The 20,327-nt window shown below is 41.1% G+C and overlaps 1 protein-coding gene across 1 annotated transcript in view; it reads left to right on the plus strand.

The window, feature by feature from the left end:
* The window catches only part of rhoab (ras homolog gene family, member Ab), a 36,395-nt gene that overhangs the window by 7,558 nt on the left and 8,510 nt on the right, over positions 1-20,327 (plus strand). Inside the window, exon 2 of the mRNA XM_084332572.1 lies at positions 5,086-5,243. Within this exon, the coding sequence (XP_084188698.1) occupies positions 5,088-5,243 (156 nt within the window). The 5' untranslated portion in view covers positions 5,086-5,087. The remainder of the gene's footprint in view (positions 1-5,085; positions 5,244-20,327) is intronic.

The raw sequence follows: 20,327 nt of genomic DNA on the forward strand, positions 1-20,327 counted from the left end.
AACATGTGCTGTCCCTATCAAATAAACTAACAGTCACTTAACTTTAGCTTTTGCCCCTTTTATGCATACAATGCCTATGTTTTGGCTAGTGTTGCTATTCTAGAAAAATAATCCTTTCAGGGTTGCCTATTGAAATACTGTACACTAGGCATGGGCGGTATGATGGTATTAAGGTATACCGGGGTATTTAGAGATACCGACTGTATTGAAAATCAATACAGTCAAAATCACAGATCCATTTCAGTTTATATTACAGTGAAACGGAGTTTTAACAGTGGTTGGTTGTAGTGCACTGCACACACGCGCCAGCAGAGGGCGAGACCAGTCCTCGAGTCACTAGTGGAGCGAGGCAGCGAGCCGCAGAGGAGGAGGGGAAACCCCGCTTCACTGGAAATTAAATGAGAGTCGAGACACGCTTACCGTTGCTGCCTGGTGCTGCGGGCTAACTGGCTGTTCTGAGAGCTAACTGAGAGCTAACTGTTGTGTATGTGTATCACAACTAGGGATGCACGATAATTATCAGCAATTATGACGTCATCCCGATAAACTCGATAACGTTATTGATAGCTCCGATAACATATAATACATTTTTTGGTTAAAAGAAATCCGGTGTGGGTGGATTTGGATGAAGGGCGCTTGTTTTTATTATAGCCTCATCCCGTTTTGCCAGTACTGTGGTAAAACTGATAGCGTGTGGTTTAGGAACAGGGAGTTTTTCACAAATCCAGCGCTCCCCTTCTTGGCTGTGACATAGTCACGTTACATTCGGAGACAGACGGTCGATCTGCCAATTACGTTCCACGGCTTGCACCCACTTCTTCTTACCGCCAATCAGAAGCTCTCGTTCGTTTATTTACCTCCGGATTGTCAGCCATTACTCTACTCGGAGCTAACGTTATCTCCCCGCCAGCCACATTGACAAGTACCAGCGCTTATACATTACTGGCAAATGTCTTGTTGCACTTGTGGCAACGAGCGTTGTCAGCATCGACTTTAGTAAAATAGACCCAGACTTTTGAACATTTCGTTCTGTCCATTATGAGAGCAGAGCTGTCTGTGGCAGCGCAGCACCCGTGTCTGTGTGTGTGTGTGTGTGTGTGTGAGTGTGTGTGTGTGTGAGTGAGTTAGTGTGTGTGTGTGTGTGTGGGAGGGAGGGGAAGAGAGGAGAGCACAGCAGGCAGAGACACAGGCAGGAGAGATAATAGACCTGCCAACAAGATTAGTTTGCGACGTTTAAATTCCTAAAAAAAAAACTCCATAATTTCTCGAGTACCGATAGCAGTACCGATGACGTCGGAGCTTATAAATACCAAAAAAAGAAAAAATATATATATATTTTTTTATATATATACAGTTAAAAAAAAATTATAATACAATAAGTATCGGCTTGAGGAGCATAAAGTTATCGGTGTCAAAAAATCAATATCGTGCATCCCTAATCACAACGGTGGTCACGCTTTACGGTAATGTTGCGACAGTGCTGTGCAAATACCGTAAAACGTTGTGGTAACGTGAGTGTGTGTGTTGTTGTGGACTGGTGGAACAAGCAAATAAACGGTAAAACGTTACGTCGCAGTCCGGTGTGTTTTTGAATACACAATACTAACGTTACTAGGGTGCTGCGGGGCTCCTGGCTACCATTCTGAGAGTTAACGTTAGTATAGAGCCATATGAAATCCGCGTTCACGGAATCGCGGACGGAATCGCGGAATTAACCAATAAAAATGGAATCAACTGCAAAACGTGGAATATTGCAGAATTTGGCCTAATCTGGACTGAAATTTCGTTTTTGGGTGGAACGTTTGGTGCACACGCGACCGGGGAGGCTGGGACTCTACAGTAGGGGTGGACGGTATAAACGGTATACGGTATAAACGGTATGAATTTGCTCTACGGTATGGATTTTGCCTATACCGTGTAACCGGTAGTGCAGCTCTAAAATAGCAATGACGTCATGTAACCACAGCGCGACTATTTCACTCGCATTTGCCCCTAAAAATAGATAGAATTAGTCATAGATAATAGATATGTGCGAACTGGAAAAAGTTATTTAGGAGGCTTCGCGCAGTGCCAGCCCCTCCCGCACGCATGTAAACACGGGTCTACTAGTAGTCTAGTGGGACGGGACGTCTCCCTGAGCTAACGTTAGCTTAGCTACCGTTACAAAATGACCCAGTCAACTATTCACTTTTAGTTTAATACATGATGAGGCATTGTCTAACCGAACGGTATCTAGTCGGCCAGCTACCGATAGCTCCTGACATCAACAAACGCTCCATCAAGTCTAGTAGAGAGTAGACGTGTATGATAGCTCCGTTAGCCGTTAGCTCACGTTAACCCAAGTTAGTTCACCGTTCAAAACGAAATGTCCCATTGAACTAAATAATTCACTGAGGCGTTGTATTAACGTTATATATCCGGCTAGCAGTAGCTACAGATAGCTCCTGATATCAATGTCTTATAACACTGATTCGATGCGTATTCGAGCTGAGGGCTTGCTGAGCACAGTTAAGTAACGTTATGCCAATAGGGTCCAGGTGCAGCGCCGGAGAATCCTGGCCGTAGCTCTGCTCGAGGCTACTCGAGTATAGGTCCAGATGCAGCTCTGGAGAATCCTGGCCGTAGCTGGAGGCTACTAGAGTACACACAGACAGTGGAGCTTGTTGCGTGGTGGCGATGTCTCGCAGATAATACAAGTACAAGTCTAATTATATAATATATATATTTTATTAAAAAAAAAAAAAAAATTATATAAAATAAAAATTTTTTTTATCAAAAACGATGATACCGTGATATATACCGTTACCGTCTATGCTTCAGATTATACCGTGATATACATTTTAGACCATACCGTCCACCCCTACAGCGTGTTACACACAACACAGCCGCGGTGCTCAAGCGTCTGGCTGCTTCAGTGTTAACATCGTCAAGAAGCTAAACAATTCCACAATAAGCCCTCAATTCAGAGCAGAACAGTATCCTAATGACTTTTATGCCTCCGGTGATAAGGTGTTTTGCTAATTCTGTCAACGTTCCGTGGACTGGACCCGCAAAAACACTTGCGACACTATTGTGATTAAATAGCTATAACGTTAGGACGTTTAGCGTCTAGCTAAATCTAGTGCACCCATCCATTTGTTTAATGCAAACGATTGTCATTATACACTGCCCTTTATAAACTAAATACACTTAAATAGCTATGTAACGTTATAGGACTATCTATGGAAATGATAGCTTCTAGAAGTTCTAGCTAAATCTGGTGCACCCATATTTGTTTAATGCAAACTATTGTCATTATACACTGCCCTTTATAATCTAAATAAACTTAAATAGCTATGAAACGTTACAGTACATAGGACTATAGATGGAAATGATAGCTTCTTGCTAAATCTAGTGCACCCATCCATTTGTTTAATGCAAACGATTGCCATTATACACTGTCCTTTATAAACGAAATAAACTAAACTAAAGGTGCCTAAATTATGCATTACTAAATTTCATCACAATATAATAGATATAGCTAGGTTACTGACATTGTCATTGTGATAATGTCAGTAGTAGCTAGCTGTATCTATTGTTTACACTTGAAATATGTATTTTTATTTTGTCACAATATTAATTGAAAAATATTGTGTAAAATTGAACTGTATTTCTGAGTTGCAGCACTTAAAAACATTAAATGGACTGTTATATCTTATTCAATTGTGGACATTTATTCATTCCCACTTATTAGACACTATTTCTGATGGTAAAATGAGCATAAAAGGCAAAATACAGAATTCGGAAATATTAAAACGGAAAAATGGAATTTGGGAAAAAATAAAATGGAATTTGGAAAATAATAAAACGGATTTCATATGGCTCTACGTTAGTATTACTAGGATGCTGCAGGCTTCTGGCTAGTGGCTCCATTCTGAGAGCTAATGATAGCACTCGGATGCTGTGGGCTAACTGGCCATCTCCGCGATTTGTTTACTTGGTAACACGGGTTGCCAGTACCCCCCCCCCCCCCCCCCGCTGATGAAAATGGAAGTCATACCGTTCAATACCGTACACCGGGGTATTATATAATCAAGGTATAACGGTATGAAAAAAGTTATACCGCCCAAGCCTACTGTACACCTCCAGTACAGAAACATTGTTTATGAGTTTGCGTGTCAGGTAGACCATTGATTGACAGTCGATTCTGCCATACGTCACACCGCTTTCACCCACCTCTGCTGTTGATAACGCTAGCCAAGTTAGCACACACACATACACACACGCACAGTGGGCCAGTGTAGGGGTGTAACAATGCATCGATCCTAAGGGGAAAATTCAACTGCATCGATTTGAAAATGTTAGAATCGATTATCGCAATTTTAATGAGTACACAGTGTTATGTTATTCTCATGTCCGTTACAGCCAACACAACGACATACATACGCTACTGCATCAACGTTATGATTAACAAAGCAAGGCATTCGTTTTGTTGCATTAACGTTATATTACTATTGCTATCGATAAATCTAGGTGTTCTAAAATCTATTGCTATTGGTAAGACTAGAATAAGTTACATTAATTTAACTGTCTCGGAAAACTCTCATAGCGCAATGGCGGACTTTCCGGAAGTAAAAAAGCAAATGAAGCTTCCGATTGGTCATTTGAAACCAGTCACGTCACTCTACTGTGATTGGACCGTTGGCTTGAGTGCAATGTGGGACTTGTAGTTTTTGAACGATTTGCAGTGGAGAGAAAAAAGCACGACTGAGGTTGTAATCTTCACTCACACTCCATTATTCTACAGTTTATAGTATATTGTTTTTCTCATTCCCCCCCTCTTATTGCCCTTTATCCATTACTTACTCTCCTCTTCCCATATTTCTCTCTTGTCTGTCTTTCTCTCCAACCAACATCATTTCATACATACCCATCTTTTTCAAGATTAGTTATTCTTCTGGGGTTGGAGGGACGGGGACGACACGGCACCCATTAATTTCTGATGTAGATTCTGACGCCCCCCACCGCCACAACATTCCTCTCATTGTGTTAGGTTTGTGTTGTCTCATGTCCGATGATCACGTTCCTGTCCCCCTCTGTCCTCAGGCATGGCAGCCATCCGTAAGAAGCTGGTGATTGTGGGGGACGGAGCGTGCGGGAAGACCTGCCTGCTGATTGTTTTCAGTAAGGACCAGTTCCCCGAAGTCTACGTCCCCACAGTCTTCGAGAACTACGTTGCTGATATCGAGGTGGACAGCAAACAGGTAACGTTGAAGGACATTGTTGTTTTTTCACCGTGGCAGGCAGCTTCATATGTGCTGCCACCACTAGGGTTGGGTACTGTTCACATTTGAACCAGTACCAGTTCATGGAACGGTAAATCTTTTCGGTACACTGCAGGTCAATAGTCAAATATACTTTTTTTGTTGATTTTGAGATTTTGTTATATTTTGCTTCCTAAACATGTCTTCTATGAAACTAGTGACACTAAAACGTCAATAACACACATTTAGTTGTTTATTTTACATCATTTTGCCTTATTGCATCCATAAATGTGCACATATTTAATAGGGAAGTGCCTCATTTGCATATATAAACATACATTTCAGAAAACTTGCAATATATTTTTTCTTAGTTTATATGTACATAACAAATTGGGAAAGTTTCATAGTGATATCTATTCAAATATCTTTTGCCTATTAGGGGGTACTACACTGTACTACACTGTTTGTAGCATGTGTGTAGTTCTGTTCAGTTCAATAACACATCATTATTATTATTATTATTCAGTTATCAGGCATGTGTTTAGGTTGTCTATTACTAATGGTTTGATTAGGTATTGTGTTTGTAAATATCTGTTTAAAAAAAAAGTATGGCATTTTACAATACAGAACTTTGAAGGCGTTTTCCCAAAAATGAGTTTTAAGAGTTTTTCCTCATACTCTGAGCCAGAAATCTCCACTTCAGTAGCACTCGCATACACCAAACCTTCCAGTTCTATTCATATCTATGTTCTGAAGGTATTTACAGAAGGGTTTGTTGATATCGCATTCATACCCTGATTTATATCACATTTTATTCCTAAAAACATGGCGAAATATGGAATTTTACCATACAAATGGACTGAATGGAGTATTTTCTGATTTATGGAGTGATAAAAAGAGATATCCAAAATCCCCTCTGTAATAACCTTTGGCTCTAATATGTCAACAAAATTAAACTATAATTTAGAAAATTGCTTTATCCAATGTTCAGATTTCTGTCCTGAAATTATATGCAAATTAGTGCATATTTAAGTAGATCATGCCTCATTTGCATATTTAAACATACAATTTCAGAAGACTTGTAATACAAAAAAGTCTTGTCTTAATATAAGTAATCAACTGGGGAAGTTTCATTGTGATATCTATTAGTTAATGTTTTTACCCTATTCACCTGCAGTGTCTCCCCTTAACTCCCTGTAATAACAAAAAATTTAATATCAGTTGTAAAAAAAAAAAAAAAATCCAAACTTCTCAATTTCAACATTATTTATTTAGAACATTTAGTTATTTATTGTTGTAACACAGGGCTGTACCGAATGTCATTTTTTAACATTCGAAGCTTCTATTTAGGGCTGCAACGATTAGTCGGCATAATCGACGATGTCGATTATGAAAAATCGGCGACGAGATATTGTTGCGTCGATTAGTCATTACAAAAAATATATATATATATTATAATTTTTTTGCACTACCTATCTTTGTGAAAGTGGCTTCTCAGCTCTGGTCCAGCCAGCTGAAGACTTCTTAGCTTAACATAACAGACCGACAGTAAGTTTGGGGGAACTAATGGGATAACTGGGGATGTTGTTTGGTCCTGACAAGAGTCTCAAAGCAACTCTGAGGTCATGCTCAATGTCCAATCTGTTCCTCTGCTCTGTCTTCAGCTGGACCAGAGCTGAGAAGCCACTTTCACAAAGATAGGTAGTTAAATTTTTTTTTATTAATATAGTTGTTTTTCGATTAGTCGACTAATCGAAAAAATAATCGACAGATTAGTCGACTACCAAAATAGTCATTAGTTGCAGCCCTACTTCTATTGAAGTATTCGAACGAAGCTTCGAATGTCAAAAAATTAAATAAAAAACCTTTTTTAACTTTTTTTTTAATTAAATCCTCAATTAAAGTGATGGTGACGTCTTATAGTATAATATTATACTATTAGTGTAGCCTAATCTTTAACTGCAACGGTGAAGAAAACCCCATTGGTTTAAATAGAATGAATAGACGGAAAGAAAGAGAAAATTATTTTGTTAAAAAAAAAAATCCGAATGTTTATTTAGAATTCGAATGTCAACATTATGATCGAAGCTTCGAAGCCTTCGGTACAGCCCTAAACACAGCACACAAAATGAATCGCATGATTATGTATTATGTTTAAATAACAACATTATCTGGCCATTCTCTGTAAATATGATCAAACTTCTCTGAGCTTATATATATTTGTGGCAAAGCCAGCACATATCCGCAATCATGTCATGTACACCTCCTGGGCCCTATTCCCCGTACCTGGTTCAACTAAGTCGATCAAGAGTCCCATTATCCAGATTCAGTTAACCGATGTTTGAAGCCGGGATTTTCCTGTTCCTCGAAGGTGGATTCAGTCTCGTTAACTCGAACCAGACTTGAGACCCAGGATAAGTGCGCGCGGCCGCTTCAGTTGAAAAGCCAGCACTTATCGATAGCAGAGATCCTGATTTTCTAACGGCATTGATTGATTAATTGATTTAAAACTTTATTAACAGATTGCAGTACGGCTCAATCGCCTCGCCGACAAGTTAAATGCGTTATCTATAGGCTAATTTTCCCTAAAGTCCCTCATTACCTCAATCAATCAGATTATATTTCTTTAAACTTGCCTGCTGGCAGTAGGTTTTTGGATTGAATAATCAAATGAGATCTTGCTAGCGAAAATAATTAGTTAAACTGTTATACAGAATAAGGATACGGCTCTCTTACCCATTGATTGATGTATGGTGGATCTTTTACTTATCTGCACTGTGGTGTAACTGTTTCTGCTTTTGACTTTCACGCAGACGGCCCGGGTTCGAATCCTAGTCTTTTCCTTCTTTTTGCAATGTAGGAATAATTCAATTTGGTGCACGTTGAGAGCTATATAAAGAATGACATCCTCAATGCATGTAGATTTATAATATTTTAACTTAAAACTAGGCTACTTTTGCGTATAATCATTAATATTATATTCCAAAAAATTATATTGGAAACGCGGGGTTTCGAACACCGGTCGCCCGGTTGCCAGGATTGAGCACTACCGCTGCGCCACTGTGCCAGACGGGATGGATTCATTGTTTATCCAAGACCATCAATGGACAAGAGACCCGTGTTTAGAATATTTTTTCTTTTGAATGAAGTTTTATCTCTTTATTCTCAAATGCATTAATGTGACGTCAACGGCTCATTCAATTTCTCAAATCCGTCAAACAGCGCATCTCATCAGACATTTTAATCCCAGTTACAATATCACACAAAATCCACAATCCACGCATAGACACTTCAATTTTATGCTTGAATGAAACACAATCCGGGCGCTCCGTTAAGCAAATCTACAGCGGAGAATATATGAAACTAATCAGAGCCAAACGGCCGATAGGTTTCATTCATTAAAAATATCCCGCGGGATTCACATTTGCAATGCGCCGTTATTAAAATAACCACATGCAGCGTGTATCGCGACTCCGAGCGCCGTATATATGACGTGCATTATTTTATTTAGGACAAAGTAAATCTATAGGCTCAATATGATTTATTATCAGCATTTAGTTCTATTATTATACATTTCAAAAGCCCCCTCTAGGAAAACGAAGCACAGAAACATAATTCAGAATGGTATAATGGGATCTAGACTGTGAGAATCATTTCAGGAAGCGAGCTGTCATTTATTTGCGGGGGCGTGGCCATGGTTCATCCGGCTAACTGAAGTTAACCCTGCTCCCGACCAGGCTCAAACTTTTTGATCTGTTGCCATGGTGATTTAGACAATCGAGCTTCGGGGAAATGGGAAGGTCCGGCTTAAGTCAGGCTTGACCGAAAATTATCCGGCTAACTCAGTTATCCAGGTACGGGGAACGGGGCCCTGGGAAATGGGAGACCACGTTGAGCAGGTGGTTCTGGGTGTCGCAGATGATTTGATATATATTTTTTTTTAAACATACATAGAACAAGACTTCACAATACAGTAGACAATAATAACAAAGACACTAACAACACTAGCACTAACGACAATAACAACAATAAGCATAATAAAGACATAATATAAACTATAAAAGTACATTAACAGACATGACAAAAGACAAACAACAAAAACATGGCTCAGATGGCTTCATAATTATACAATGTATATATAGCAATAGTGGCGATTAGGGAGTCGGCTCCTGGCCAATGATAGCACCCAGTGGACTGATACGGCATGTACTTTTAAATACATTATGATACCCTCTGCAACGACTAGGGATGCCCACCGGACCCCGGTTCTAAATGAGAACCGGTACTGAATTAGAAAAAAACTGAGTATTAATAAGCTCTGACCTTATCTGTACTGCTATCGATACTCGAGAAATGATTATTATTATGAGTTTTTTTTTAGGAATTTAAACGTTGCGAACTATCTCTCCTAGGGCTGGGCGATATGGAAAAAAATCATACCGCGATAACGATATGATAATTTTATTTTATTTCTCGATATCGATAATTATCGAATTGTTATAAGTATAAAAAAAACGTTTTTTTTTTTTTTTAACAGATGTATGTTTATTTTGCAGCAATTCTTTGTCATTGCCGCCATCTTTAGTGTTACATCCCCTCACACTCCAGTTCTCAGGCTGCAGCTGGTTTAAAAGCTAAAGTAAACCGGCTTCTCTGCTGGCTGTGGCTCCAGAGGAGTTGAACAGTTCTGGCTCTGCTAGTTTATTTTCGATCTTTTGGCGCTTTTTTGGTGGACAAACCACTGCACATGTGCACTGTGACTCGTGACTGGAGTCTAGTTCTGCTAGCACACATAGCCTACTGTGTACAGACGGTTTCAAAATGTATTTTAAATTAGAAAGCAAACAAAATAAATGGACAAGAGAAAAAGAAATCTGAATTTGGTCAGTATTGTCATTTGGACAAGCAAAGCCATTACTTTAAGTTGCAGGCAAGAAAGACAAGTCTGTCCACTGTCTCTGGTTTTCAAACTGCCCTGTTGCAGGTAAAAAAAAAAAAAAAAAAAACGATTTTTTATTTTATTTCGATATTCGATATCGATTATTAAAATATATCGCGATAGTTATCGTTATATCGCCCAGCCCTAATCTCTGCACGAGAAGCGAGCCGCAGCGAGCCATTACACACACTTGTCTTATATTAGGTAGGTCTAGACCCCCATCTTCACCATCCATCTGTAATTTGGCCATTTTCAGACGTAGTTTCTTCCCATTCCAAATGAATGAGTTTAGCCAGCCTTCTAGCACCTTGATAACCTTGTTTGTCAGCAGCACTGGAATCATTTGGAGAGGGTATAATAGTCTGGGGAGTACGTTCATTTTTATGAGGGCTATCCTACCCAGCCAGGAGATTGGTAAAGGGGCCCATCTAACTAAGTCTAACCATCAAATACTCCTAAGTAATCAAAGCCAGAGGGCAACCAGCGAAATGGGAAGGGCTCGGGCAGGATCGGAATGGATTTAAGTGTCCCAAGTGGCATTGCTTCGGATTTGGAAAAGTAAATTTTGTACCCCGAGAAGGTTCCGAATGTGGAAATCATGCGGGTTAGACATGGAATGGAAGAGTCCGCTGTGGTGCTTCCGGGTTGGCCGACCGTCCATACTAACACAATTGGCAGTGTTAGAGGGTGGGAAACCCAGCGAGGGTGGGTCCTGGTCTTTGTAAACAGCGACTCCTACAGTTTGGTCGGGGTGCCTGCTAGGGGTGGGACGATACATCGATGTAATTATCAACAATCGAATCGGATCGATGCGATGTAATAAGATCGATTCATATCGATACTCTTATTTGGAAAATCCTGTGGCGAGTCTCATATCCGCCCAAGAACAACAGCAGTAGCTCCATGTGTGTAGATGTTACAGCATAGCATTCTCCCTTTCTGTGTGTGTGTGTGTGCGCGCGTCTTTGGAAAGACCAGATGAGGTCAGAGGAGTTTGATGTTTAAATGTTATTTAAACATAAACAATATAATACATAATAAATGTAGGCCTATACATGATCATGCAACATCAACAAATTGTTGTAGGAACGGTTTGGGAGAGGGAGGTTGTGAGTTTTGAGTTCCAACAAATGTAGCTTAAAGTTTAAAGCTCAATATATAAAAACGTGGCACTTTACAGTGAACAGGAGGTCTATTTGTATTAAAAACAATAGATTGATTTTCCTTTAAATGTCCGGAAGAGCTCAAAAATACAAATGTCAAATGATATTTTCATTACCTTTTTTTTGTTGATCTAAATGTTACTGATTGTGTTAAATGGGCATATGATATCATCTCATATCGATCGCAGGCACCTGAATCTAATCGTATCGTATTGTATCGTGAGAGACTTTGTGATATCGGCAAATATCGTATCGTTGTCCAAAGAATCGATATCGTATCGTATCATGATGAAACTGGTGATTCCCACCCCTAGTGCCTGCACAGCAAGGGAAGGATCTAAGAGAGGTAGTGTGACCTTCCACATGTTACACTCCCCCAGTGAGAGTCCGTGCTGCCAGGGGAAAAGAAGCGGTGGGCTGGATACACATGTGTCGGAGGAAGCATGTGATAGTCTCCGCCCTCCCGGACCGACGGTAGGGGGTAGAGTGCGCAACGACCAGGAAGGGGATTGGGAATTGGCATAATGAAAAAAGGAGGAAAAAGATAATAAAAAAGATTCGAATGCCAACGTAATGAACGAAGGTCTGAACGTTTGGGCTCAGCCCTAGTAGCACGTGAACGCACATTGTGTGTGTGGAAACTTTCTGTTCGGTCGACATTGAGTCAGATGGGGTCAGGCCATCTCCTCGTTTATGAGCTGTCGTTTAAACGGGTTATTACCTTGGGTGTCAGGATCATCGTGTGTTTTTAAGATGTCGTTGTCACTTTAGTCTGAAGAGCAGTTGCTCTCGAAGTGTCACCTTGATGCAATAAATAAGATGCGTGGACACTGGAGCTGTTTTAATTGCTTAACTAGCGAGTATCTGGGACATAACGTTTTTATTGGCTGAATAGATTCTGGATAGACTTCACGTGGAGAGTGACAGTTTCTAAACTGTCCTTGATCGAGTTTCTAGCTCTATTTAGCGTGTCATCGTGATCTATTTGTGGCCTGAGAAATGTGGAGGTGATTATTATTACTGTCTTCACCAGGCTGCAGCTAATGCCCCGTGGCCCCCCGTACTGTGTGGCTTAGGCGGTAGAGAGATCATCTGGTAATCGGAAGGTTCCCGGTTCGATTGTGTCCTTTTGTCCTGTCGCAAGTGTCCTTGAGCAAGACACTTGACCTCTAACCACTCCCAGGTCGGCACCTTGCATGGTCACCTCCGCCGTTGGTGTGTAAATTCAATTGTAAAGCCCTTTGGATTAAAAACGCTATATGAATGCAGTCCATTTACAGTTTGCATAGCCTATATCCTGAAAATTAATCCAGAACTACCAACATTCCCTTAGACAGACGTCATCCTTATAATTTAGTTTTGATAAGATTTATATACTATTCATTCAGTGGATTTAGATGGGACAGATTGATCTGTATTCTCAGATATGATCTGTTTTATTTATGGGATGGCCTTGAGATGAGTGGCTATTGTAGCAGAGCCCATGACACTGCATTAACCTCCGCCCAGAGAAAATAAACAGCGGACCCCTGGCGCCTCTTCTTCCCGTCTCTAGTGATAATGAACAACGTTTTCCTTTCACGCTTGTCAGTCATCTTGCCCTTTTTAAAGCTGCATTTGGGGTGAGGGGTAAAGTGACGATTTACAGGAGGATTATATGTTTAACTAACTGGCCTGCTTTTAAGAGCCACGTAGCTAACACTAAAAGCAGCAGATGTCGCAATTAGGGCTGTCAGTTTATCGCGTTAATTAGATTAATTTATTACACAGCAAATTATCACGTTATGAAAATTAACTTTAATAATTTTTTTTTTTATCTCATTCATTCCATTAAAACATAGAATAAACATTTACAGACTTTTTTTTAAATGGTCCATTTGCATGTTCTTGGTATCTGATTCTAGGGACATCTATGGATCTCAGGGAATGTATTCCCAGTGTCAGAAATACTGTATGTTACTAGGCTTGAGTAAATTGTAATGAACCAAATGAGAATATCAATTAATTTTTTTTTTATTATATATATATTTTTGACTGTGAATAACACCATGCTAAAATTTACCAGACCTGAAAAATCTAAGCAAATGAATAAAGGGAAGATGATTAAACAGAAGGTTTTGTAGAGTACTGAATTCTGCCATCCGGACACATGCCATTTGAAATATGATTATAGAATATCAGGTAGGGGTGGACGGTATAAACGGTAGGGATGCACCGAATATTCGGCCACCGAAAATTATCGGCCGAAAATGGTTAAAAAGGCTCTTTCGGCTTTCGGCCGAGAAGGGTTTTAGCACCGAAAATATATCACAGAATGTCAAAGAACAGGGATACGTAACGTTCGTAACCGAAAGTGTTGTTGTGATGACGTAATCAAAACACGCAACGTGTAACGTGAGCAGCTTGGCAGCTCTTCCTGCGTTCTGCAGCCTGTGATAACTAACTCCTCTTGGGAGTCGTGCTGTTTCTATGTAAACTCTGCAACCGCGAGCAACGCATCCAATAAATGCGTCTTTAACATGCTTTATATCCTCGCCATTACTATATACCCCTGTCGCGGTTAAAACATTTTGAACTAACGTTAGCGTTAAGCTAGCTAACCCTTCCATTCCTCTTTGACCAGTCTCTCGTAAGCCACGTCATCCCCCGCTAAGAGTCATGGGAGATGTAGTAAATACAACAATCCTGTGTGTCGTTATGCAGTTTTAAAGCACCTTGGCTTTGTTCTGAATGCACTTTGTTGTAGTTATCCTACAGAGAAAAGAAAATGCGCTTTACTTTAATGCACATTTTGTTGTATGCAAAGAGAAAATGTTTAAATTATACATTAAATTAAATTTACATTCAGCAGTCAGTCTGGAATTAATGTATGCATTCAAAAGTGCTGAATAAATGTTTTATTGGCCCATAATAGTGATTATTAATATTATTTAAGTTTAAGTTTTGCCATAATCATGTCTTTTGCCATAATCGGGTAGCTGAAAAAAAATACATTATATATTTATATTAATCATTTTCGGCCTTTTGGCATTCGGTTTTCGGCCAACTGTTTCCTATTTTCGGTATCGGTTTCGGCCAGGAATTTCCCATTCGGTGCATCCCTAATAAACGGTATGAATTTGCACTACGGTATGGATTTTGACTATACCTTGTGACCGGTAGAGCAACTCTAAAATAGCAATGACGTCACGTAACCACAGCCAGCGCGACTATTTCACTCTAATTTGCCCCTAAAAATAGATAGAATTAGATATAGATATGTGCGAACTGGAAAAAGTTATTTAAGAGCACAGGCTTCGCGCAGTGGGCGTGTGTCAACGCGCAATTGTCATTTCATAATAGACACGGAACAGAGCGGACCTTCAATTCTAGAAGCAAACTAGTAGCTCTTCCACCCTGCGTTTGAAGGCTGTGTGACAACTTCTCTCGCGAGTCGCACAGTTTCTATGTGTAATGTAAACTCTGTGACGGATCCAGTCGTCTTAACATGCTTTGCATCCTCGCCATTCTGGAATGCCTGCGTCGCGCTAAAATCTTAAGTAATGTTAACTGTTGATGTGGCCTCAGAAAGCTAACGTTAGCTCCACTCCTAGCAGCCTGTTGATGTATTAGCCTCAGAAAGCTAACGTTAGCTCCACTCCTAGCAGCCTGTTGATGTATTAGCCTCAGAAATCTAACGTTAGCTCAACTCTAGCAGCCCCCTCTCTCACTCTGTCTCCCCATCTCTCTCTCTCTCTCTCTCTCTGCTAACAATCCTGATTGGATTCTTGAACCTATTTCATTAAAAAGGAAGATATTGATGGACATTAGCTATAGTATAGCTCAGCAGCTGTAACGCAATCATTTTATTATTTTTGATTATTTACGTTTTAAGTTAACAATGACAAAAAAGCCAGCAGCAGTGGACCGACATAACAAACGCTGTCACTGTTTACTTGTGTAAGGACATGGTTCCTTCATAGAAAGGGCTTTAAAGACATGGTCAAAGCACTGGATCCAAGATACGCATTACCTGCCCGCAGACACTTGAGAAAAGGTTTAGCATTTTTCTATTGCAGTTTTGCACAATAAATGTTCTTAAAATACCTCTGTATTTTGAAACACGTCGGTACTACCGAGTATCGAATCAAGTGAGATACCGGATTTTTTTTTTTTTATTATACTTTTTTTATACTTTTTAACTTTTCTTTTCATGTCAACGTTCACACGCACAATATATGCTTACCTAGGATTTGACTTGATTCAACAACAAAGCAGTCGGAGCAATGACGAGCCGAAAACTGTCGAAATTGTAGTTATTTGAAGTTTGGATTTTTTTTTTTACGGCTGAGGTAGGTAAATTTAATTTCTTGAGACTAAAGTACCGAAAAAAGGTACTGTTGGGTACCGGTATCGATTCACAGGTACCGGTATCGGTTCAAATGTGAAAGGTACCCATCCCTAGTAATAGCTGCCATACAAGTGTTTTACCCCTTCAGAAGCATTTATATAGATATTTTAAGATAAGTTAATATACCGTGATATTAGGGCTGGGCGATATGGCCAAAAACGCTATCGCGATAAAATTATAAAATTATTTTCATATAACTCGATATCGATAATTATTGTCGATATAATTTCTGTCACGTTTAATTACCTTGTGCCCGGCGCCGATGGACGGGCTATTAATAGACTTGTTTTGCTGCTGCGAATGTCTCGAGTTGATGTCGTCATCAGTCCGCGCACGTTAGCAGTTAGCCAGAGCAAGCGGTGTATCCCATGACAATGTACTAAATATCAAGTTCAAGTTCAAGTTCTTTAATAGTTGTCATACAGAAGTACAGAATACTTTCATACAAAATGCTTCTTACTGTTACGCTCCAGAGACTGTGCTAGACAAGATAGTATCAAATAACATAATATAGCATGTAATTTAGAAGAAGAAAAATGAGGTCACAGTGTTCGGTATAGACATATGTACAATGTTCTGAGTTACCATATAATATACAATACTATGCAGTGTACTAATGTACAGTACTATCTAGTGCAAAGCAGAAATGGGATGAGGTACAATTTTAGGTACAATTTACAGTAAGGTGTACGAGTTGTAGTGCAATCCTTCATCAATAAATATAAAGTGTGGGGAGTGGGTGCTACAGTGTGTTTGTTTAAAGTGGGTGTGTGCTATAAAGTGTGTGGAGTGGGTGCTACAGTGTGTTTGTTTAAAGTGAGTGTGTGCGTGTGGATGTGTGTGCTATGTGCGTTTGGTGGTTGTTGTTGTGTAGTGTTCATTCATTGTTCGTTTAGCAGCCTGATGGCCTGGGGATAGAAGCTTCTTCTGAGTCTTTCTGTGCTCGCCTTGAGACTCCGGTATCGCTTGCCTGACCGCAGCAGTTCAAAGAGGCAGTTGTTCGGGTGACTGGAGTCTTTAATGATTCTCTTAGCCTTGCCCTTGCAACGCTTGTTGTAAATGTGCTGGAGGGTGGGGAGCCCCCCTCCAATTGTGCGTTCGGCTGAACGTGTCACTCTTTGTAGTCTGCTTCGGTCTTGTGCAGTGCTATTCCCAAACCAGGAGGTGATGTTGCCGGTCAAGATGCTCTCTATTGTACATGAGTAGAAGTTCTTAAGGATCTTCTGACTGACTTGGAACTTCATTAGGCGCCTGAGGAAGTAGAGGCGTTGTCGTGCCTTCTTCACAACACTGTCAATGTGTGTGGTCCATGTCAAGTCCTCGGATATGTAGGCTCCGAGGTACTTAAAGCTGTTGACTCTCTCAACCGGTGCCCCGTCGATGCTGAGGGGGCTGTAGTCCTTGACCCCCGACCTCCTGAAGTCCACAATCATCTCCTTTGTTTTGCTGACGTTCAGGGAGAGGCTGTTTTCCTGGCACCATCCCGCCAGGACCTTGACCTCTTCCAGGTAGGCCCTCTCGTCGTTGGCAGAGATCAGGCCCACCACCACTGTGTCGTCAGCAAATTTGATGATTGTATTGCTACTCCGCTGAGCCACACAGTCGTGTGTGTACAGGGAGTAGAGGAGGGGACTCAGAACACAGCCCTGGGGGGCCCCTATGTTGAGGGTGATGGATGAGGAGGTGCAGTTGCCTGCTCTCACCACCTGGGGTCTGCCAGTCAGGAAGTCCAAGACCCACTGGCAGAGGTCATAGCCCAAGCCCAGGTCCCTGAGCTTGGCTATGAGTATGGAGGGGACTATGGTATTGAATGCCGAGCTGTAGTCGATGAATAGCATTCTCACATAGTTCCCCTGCCTCTTGTCCAGGTGTGATGCTGCTGTGTGCAGCACATGGGCTATGGCGTCCTCCGTTGACCTGTTGGGGCGGTATGCAAATTGCAGGGGGTCCATGTTGATGGGGAGGGAGGAGCAGATGTAGCCCTTTACTAGCTTCTCAAAGCACTTCATGGCTATGGAGGTGAGAGCTACAGGGCGTAGGGGTGGGACGATACATCGATCCAGATCGATACATCGATGTAATTATCAACGATCGAATCGGATCGATGCGATGTAATAAGATCGATTCATATCGATACTCTTATTTTGAAAATCCTGTGGCGAGTCTCATAACTGATTGTGTTAAATGGGCATATGATATCATCTCATATCGATCGCAGGCACCTGAATCTAATCGTATCGTATTGTATCGTGAGAAACTTTGTGATATCGGCAAATATCGTATCGTTGTCCAAAGAATCGATATCGTATCGTATCATGATGAAACTGGTGATTCCCACCCCTAACAGGGCGGTAGTCGTTGAGGCAAGCAGGCTTGGATTTTTTGGGTACAGGGATAATAGTGGACTTCTTCAGGCAGGTGGGGATGACAGCCTGTTCTAAGGACAGGTTAAATATGTCAGTGAATACTGGGGCCAGTTGGTCGGCACAGACTTTTAGGACGCGGCCGGGGATGCCGTCCGGACCTGCTGCCTTCCTGATATTCACTTTTTTAAAGGTCCGCCTCACCTCATGCTCTGTTACCCTGAACACTGCGCCTCCATCAGCAGCCGACCCCCCCCCCCCCCCCCCCCATTGCCGTGGCTTGTGACCCTAAAATACTCCGTTCAGCCCCAATACATTGCAACGACGTCCACCGCATACCCCACACTACTCTAACCGTGGCCTCAGAATTCACGCCACACACCCACTCGGCACGTAAACTATAAAATAGCGGCGTGCAAGCTAATTATCCTAGCCAGCCTTGTTTCCTATGTACTAAATATCACCCTAAAATACTCTGTTCAGCCCCAATACATTGCAACGACGTCCACCGCATACTAGGGGTGGGAATCACCAGTTTCATCACGATACGATACGATATCGATTCTTTGGACAACGATACGATATTTGCCGATATCACAAAGTCTGCCACGATACGATACGATTCGATTCAGGTGCCTGCGATCGATATGAGGCGATATTATGTGCCCATTTAACACAATCAGTCACATTTAGATCAACTAAAAAAAGGCTATGGAAATATCAATTGATTTTTGAGCTCTTCCAGACATTTAAATGAAAAACAATCTATTGTTTTTAATACAAATAGACCTCCTGTTAACTTTTTATATATTGAGCTTTAAACTTTAAGTAAAATGTTTTGGAACTCACAACACGCAAGCTAAAACCCTTTCCTCTCCCAAACTTCCTACAATTGTTTTATGTTGCATGATGATCATGAATACATATATTATGTATTCATGTTTAAATATCAACATTATCTGTCCATCCTCAGTAACACACACACACACACACACACAGAATGCCCCTCACGCAACCCAGTCCCCCACAGAAAGGTAGACTGCCCAGTGCCCCCACCCTTGCTCTTTCCCAAGTCCCCTCTCCTCTCTCCTCTCCTCTCATGGTTAGCTGCAGTGCTTAGCATAGTTAGCTCACGCTAACGCAACGTTCATTTCGGTATTTAACGCGACATATTGGGCATAAAGGAATGGAGAGGATGGAAAGCATGTTAGATGCATTTAACCCCTTGTGGGGAAAAAACAGGCACTTATTTCGGGCAAAATAGGCGGACTCTGAAGCAATACTAACGTCTACACAGGGAGCTGCGCTGAGCTAATGTTGTTCCGGCCGGGCGGATATGCTCACGAGGGGATTTTCAAAATAAGAGTATCGCAATATGAATCGATCTTTTTACGTTGCATCGATCCTATTTGATTATTGATAATAGATCGATAGATCGATGTATCGTCCCACCCCTACCGCATACCCCACACTACTCTAACCGTGGCCTCAGAATTCACGCCACACACCCACTCGGCACGTAAACTATAAAATAGCGGTGTGCAAGCTAATGATCCTAGCCAGCCTTGTTTACTACCCAGAGGTGCAGCGCGGGTCTCCTTCGCTGTCGGCCATCTCCTTCACTGATTGGTTGTTAGTGCGTGTGCTCATATCCAAGCTTGGAAAATCGATATATAGAAACTTTGCGACCACATTTCATGTTTATTTCGAGGAAATAATTTATCGCGATAGTTATCGTTATCGTTTTATCGCCCAGCCCTACGTGATATATATTGTTACCGTCTATGCTTCAAATTATACCGTGATATAAATTTTAGGGGGACCTGGGCTGCGACGCTGAGCTAGTTTCAGCTAGTGAAGTTTCCTCAGCTAGTGAAATTCAAAATCCCATGTCTTATCAGAGAGAGAAATGAGTATTAGAAGACCATAAAGCTGTTCTAATAACCCATTTTCCAGAACTAATGACAAAACACGTGAGAGAGGTCGATGGAATGGAATTTCAGTTAAATGGAATATAACTCAAACTGCACTCGAGTATTGGAAATATAATTGGCACCTCCTACATACAGGCTGGGCCGGACTGTGGAAATCATTCAGCCCAGGAAATATAGTGCAAAATATAGCCCCAGCCAGGCCACTTTTTAAGCGGGGGGGGGGGCTGGGGGTCCCCCACCAGGAAAGTTACAAAGTTTAACACTACATTATATTTATCTATTATTAAAGAGATTT

The sequence above is a fragment of the Notolepis coatsorum genome (genome assembly GCF_963971535.1).
Source record: "Notolepis coatsorum genome assembly, chromosome: 17".
NCBI lineage: Eukaryota > Metazoa > Chordata > Actinopteri > Aulopiformes > Paralepididae > Notolepis > Notolepis coatsorum.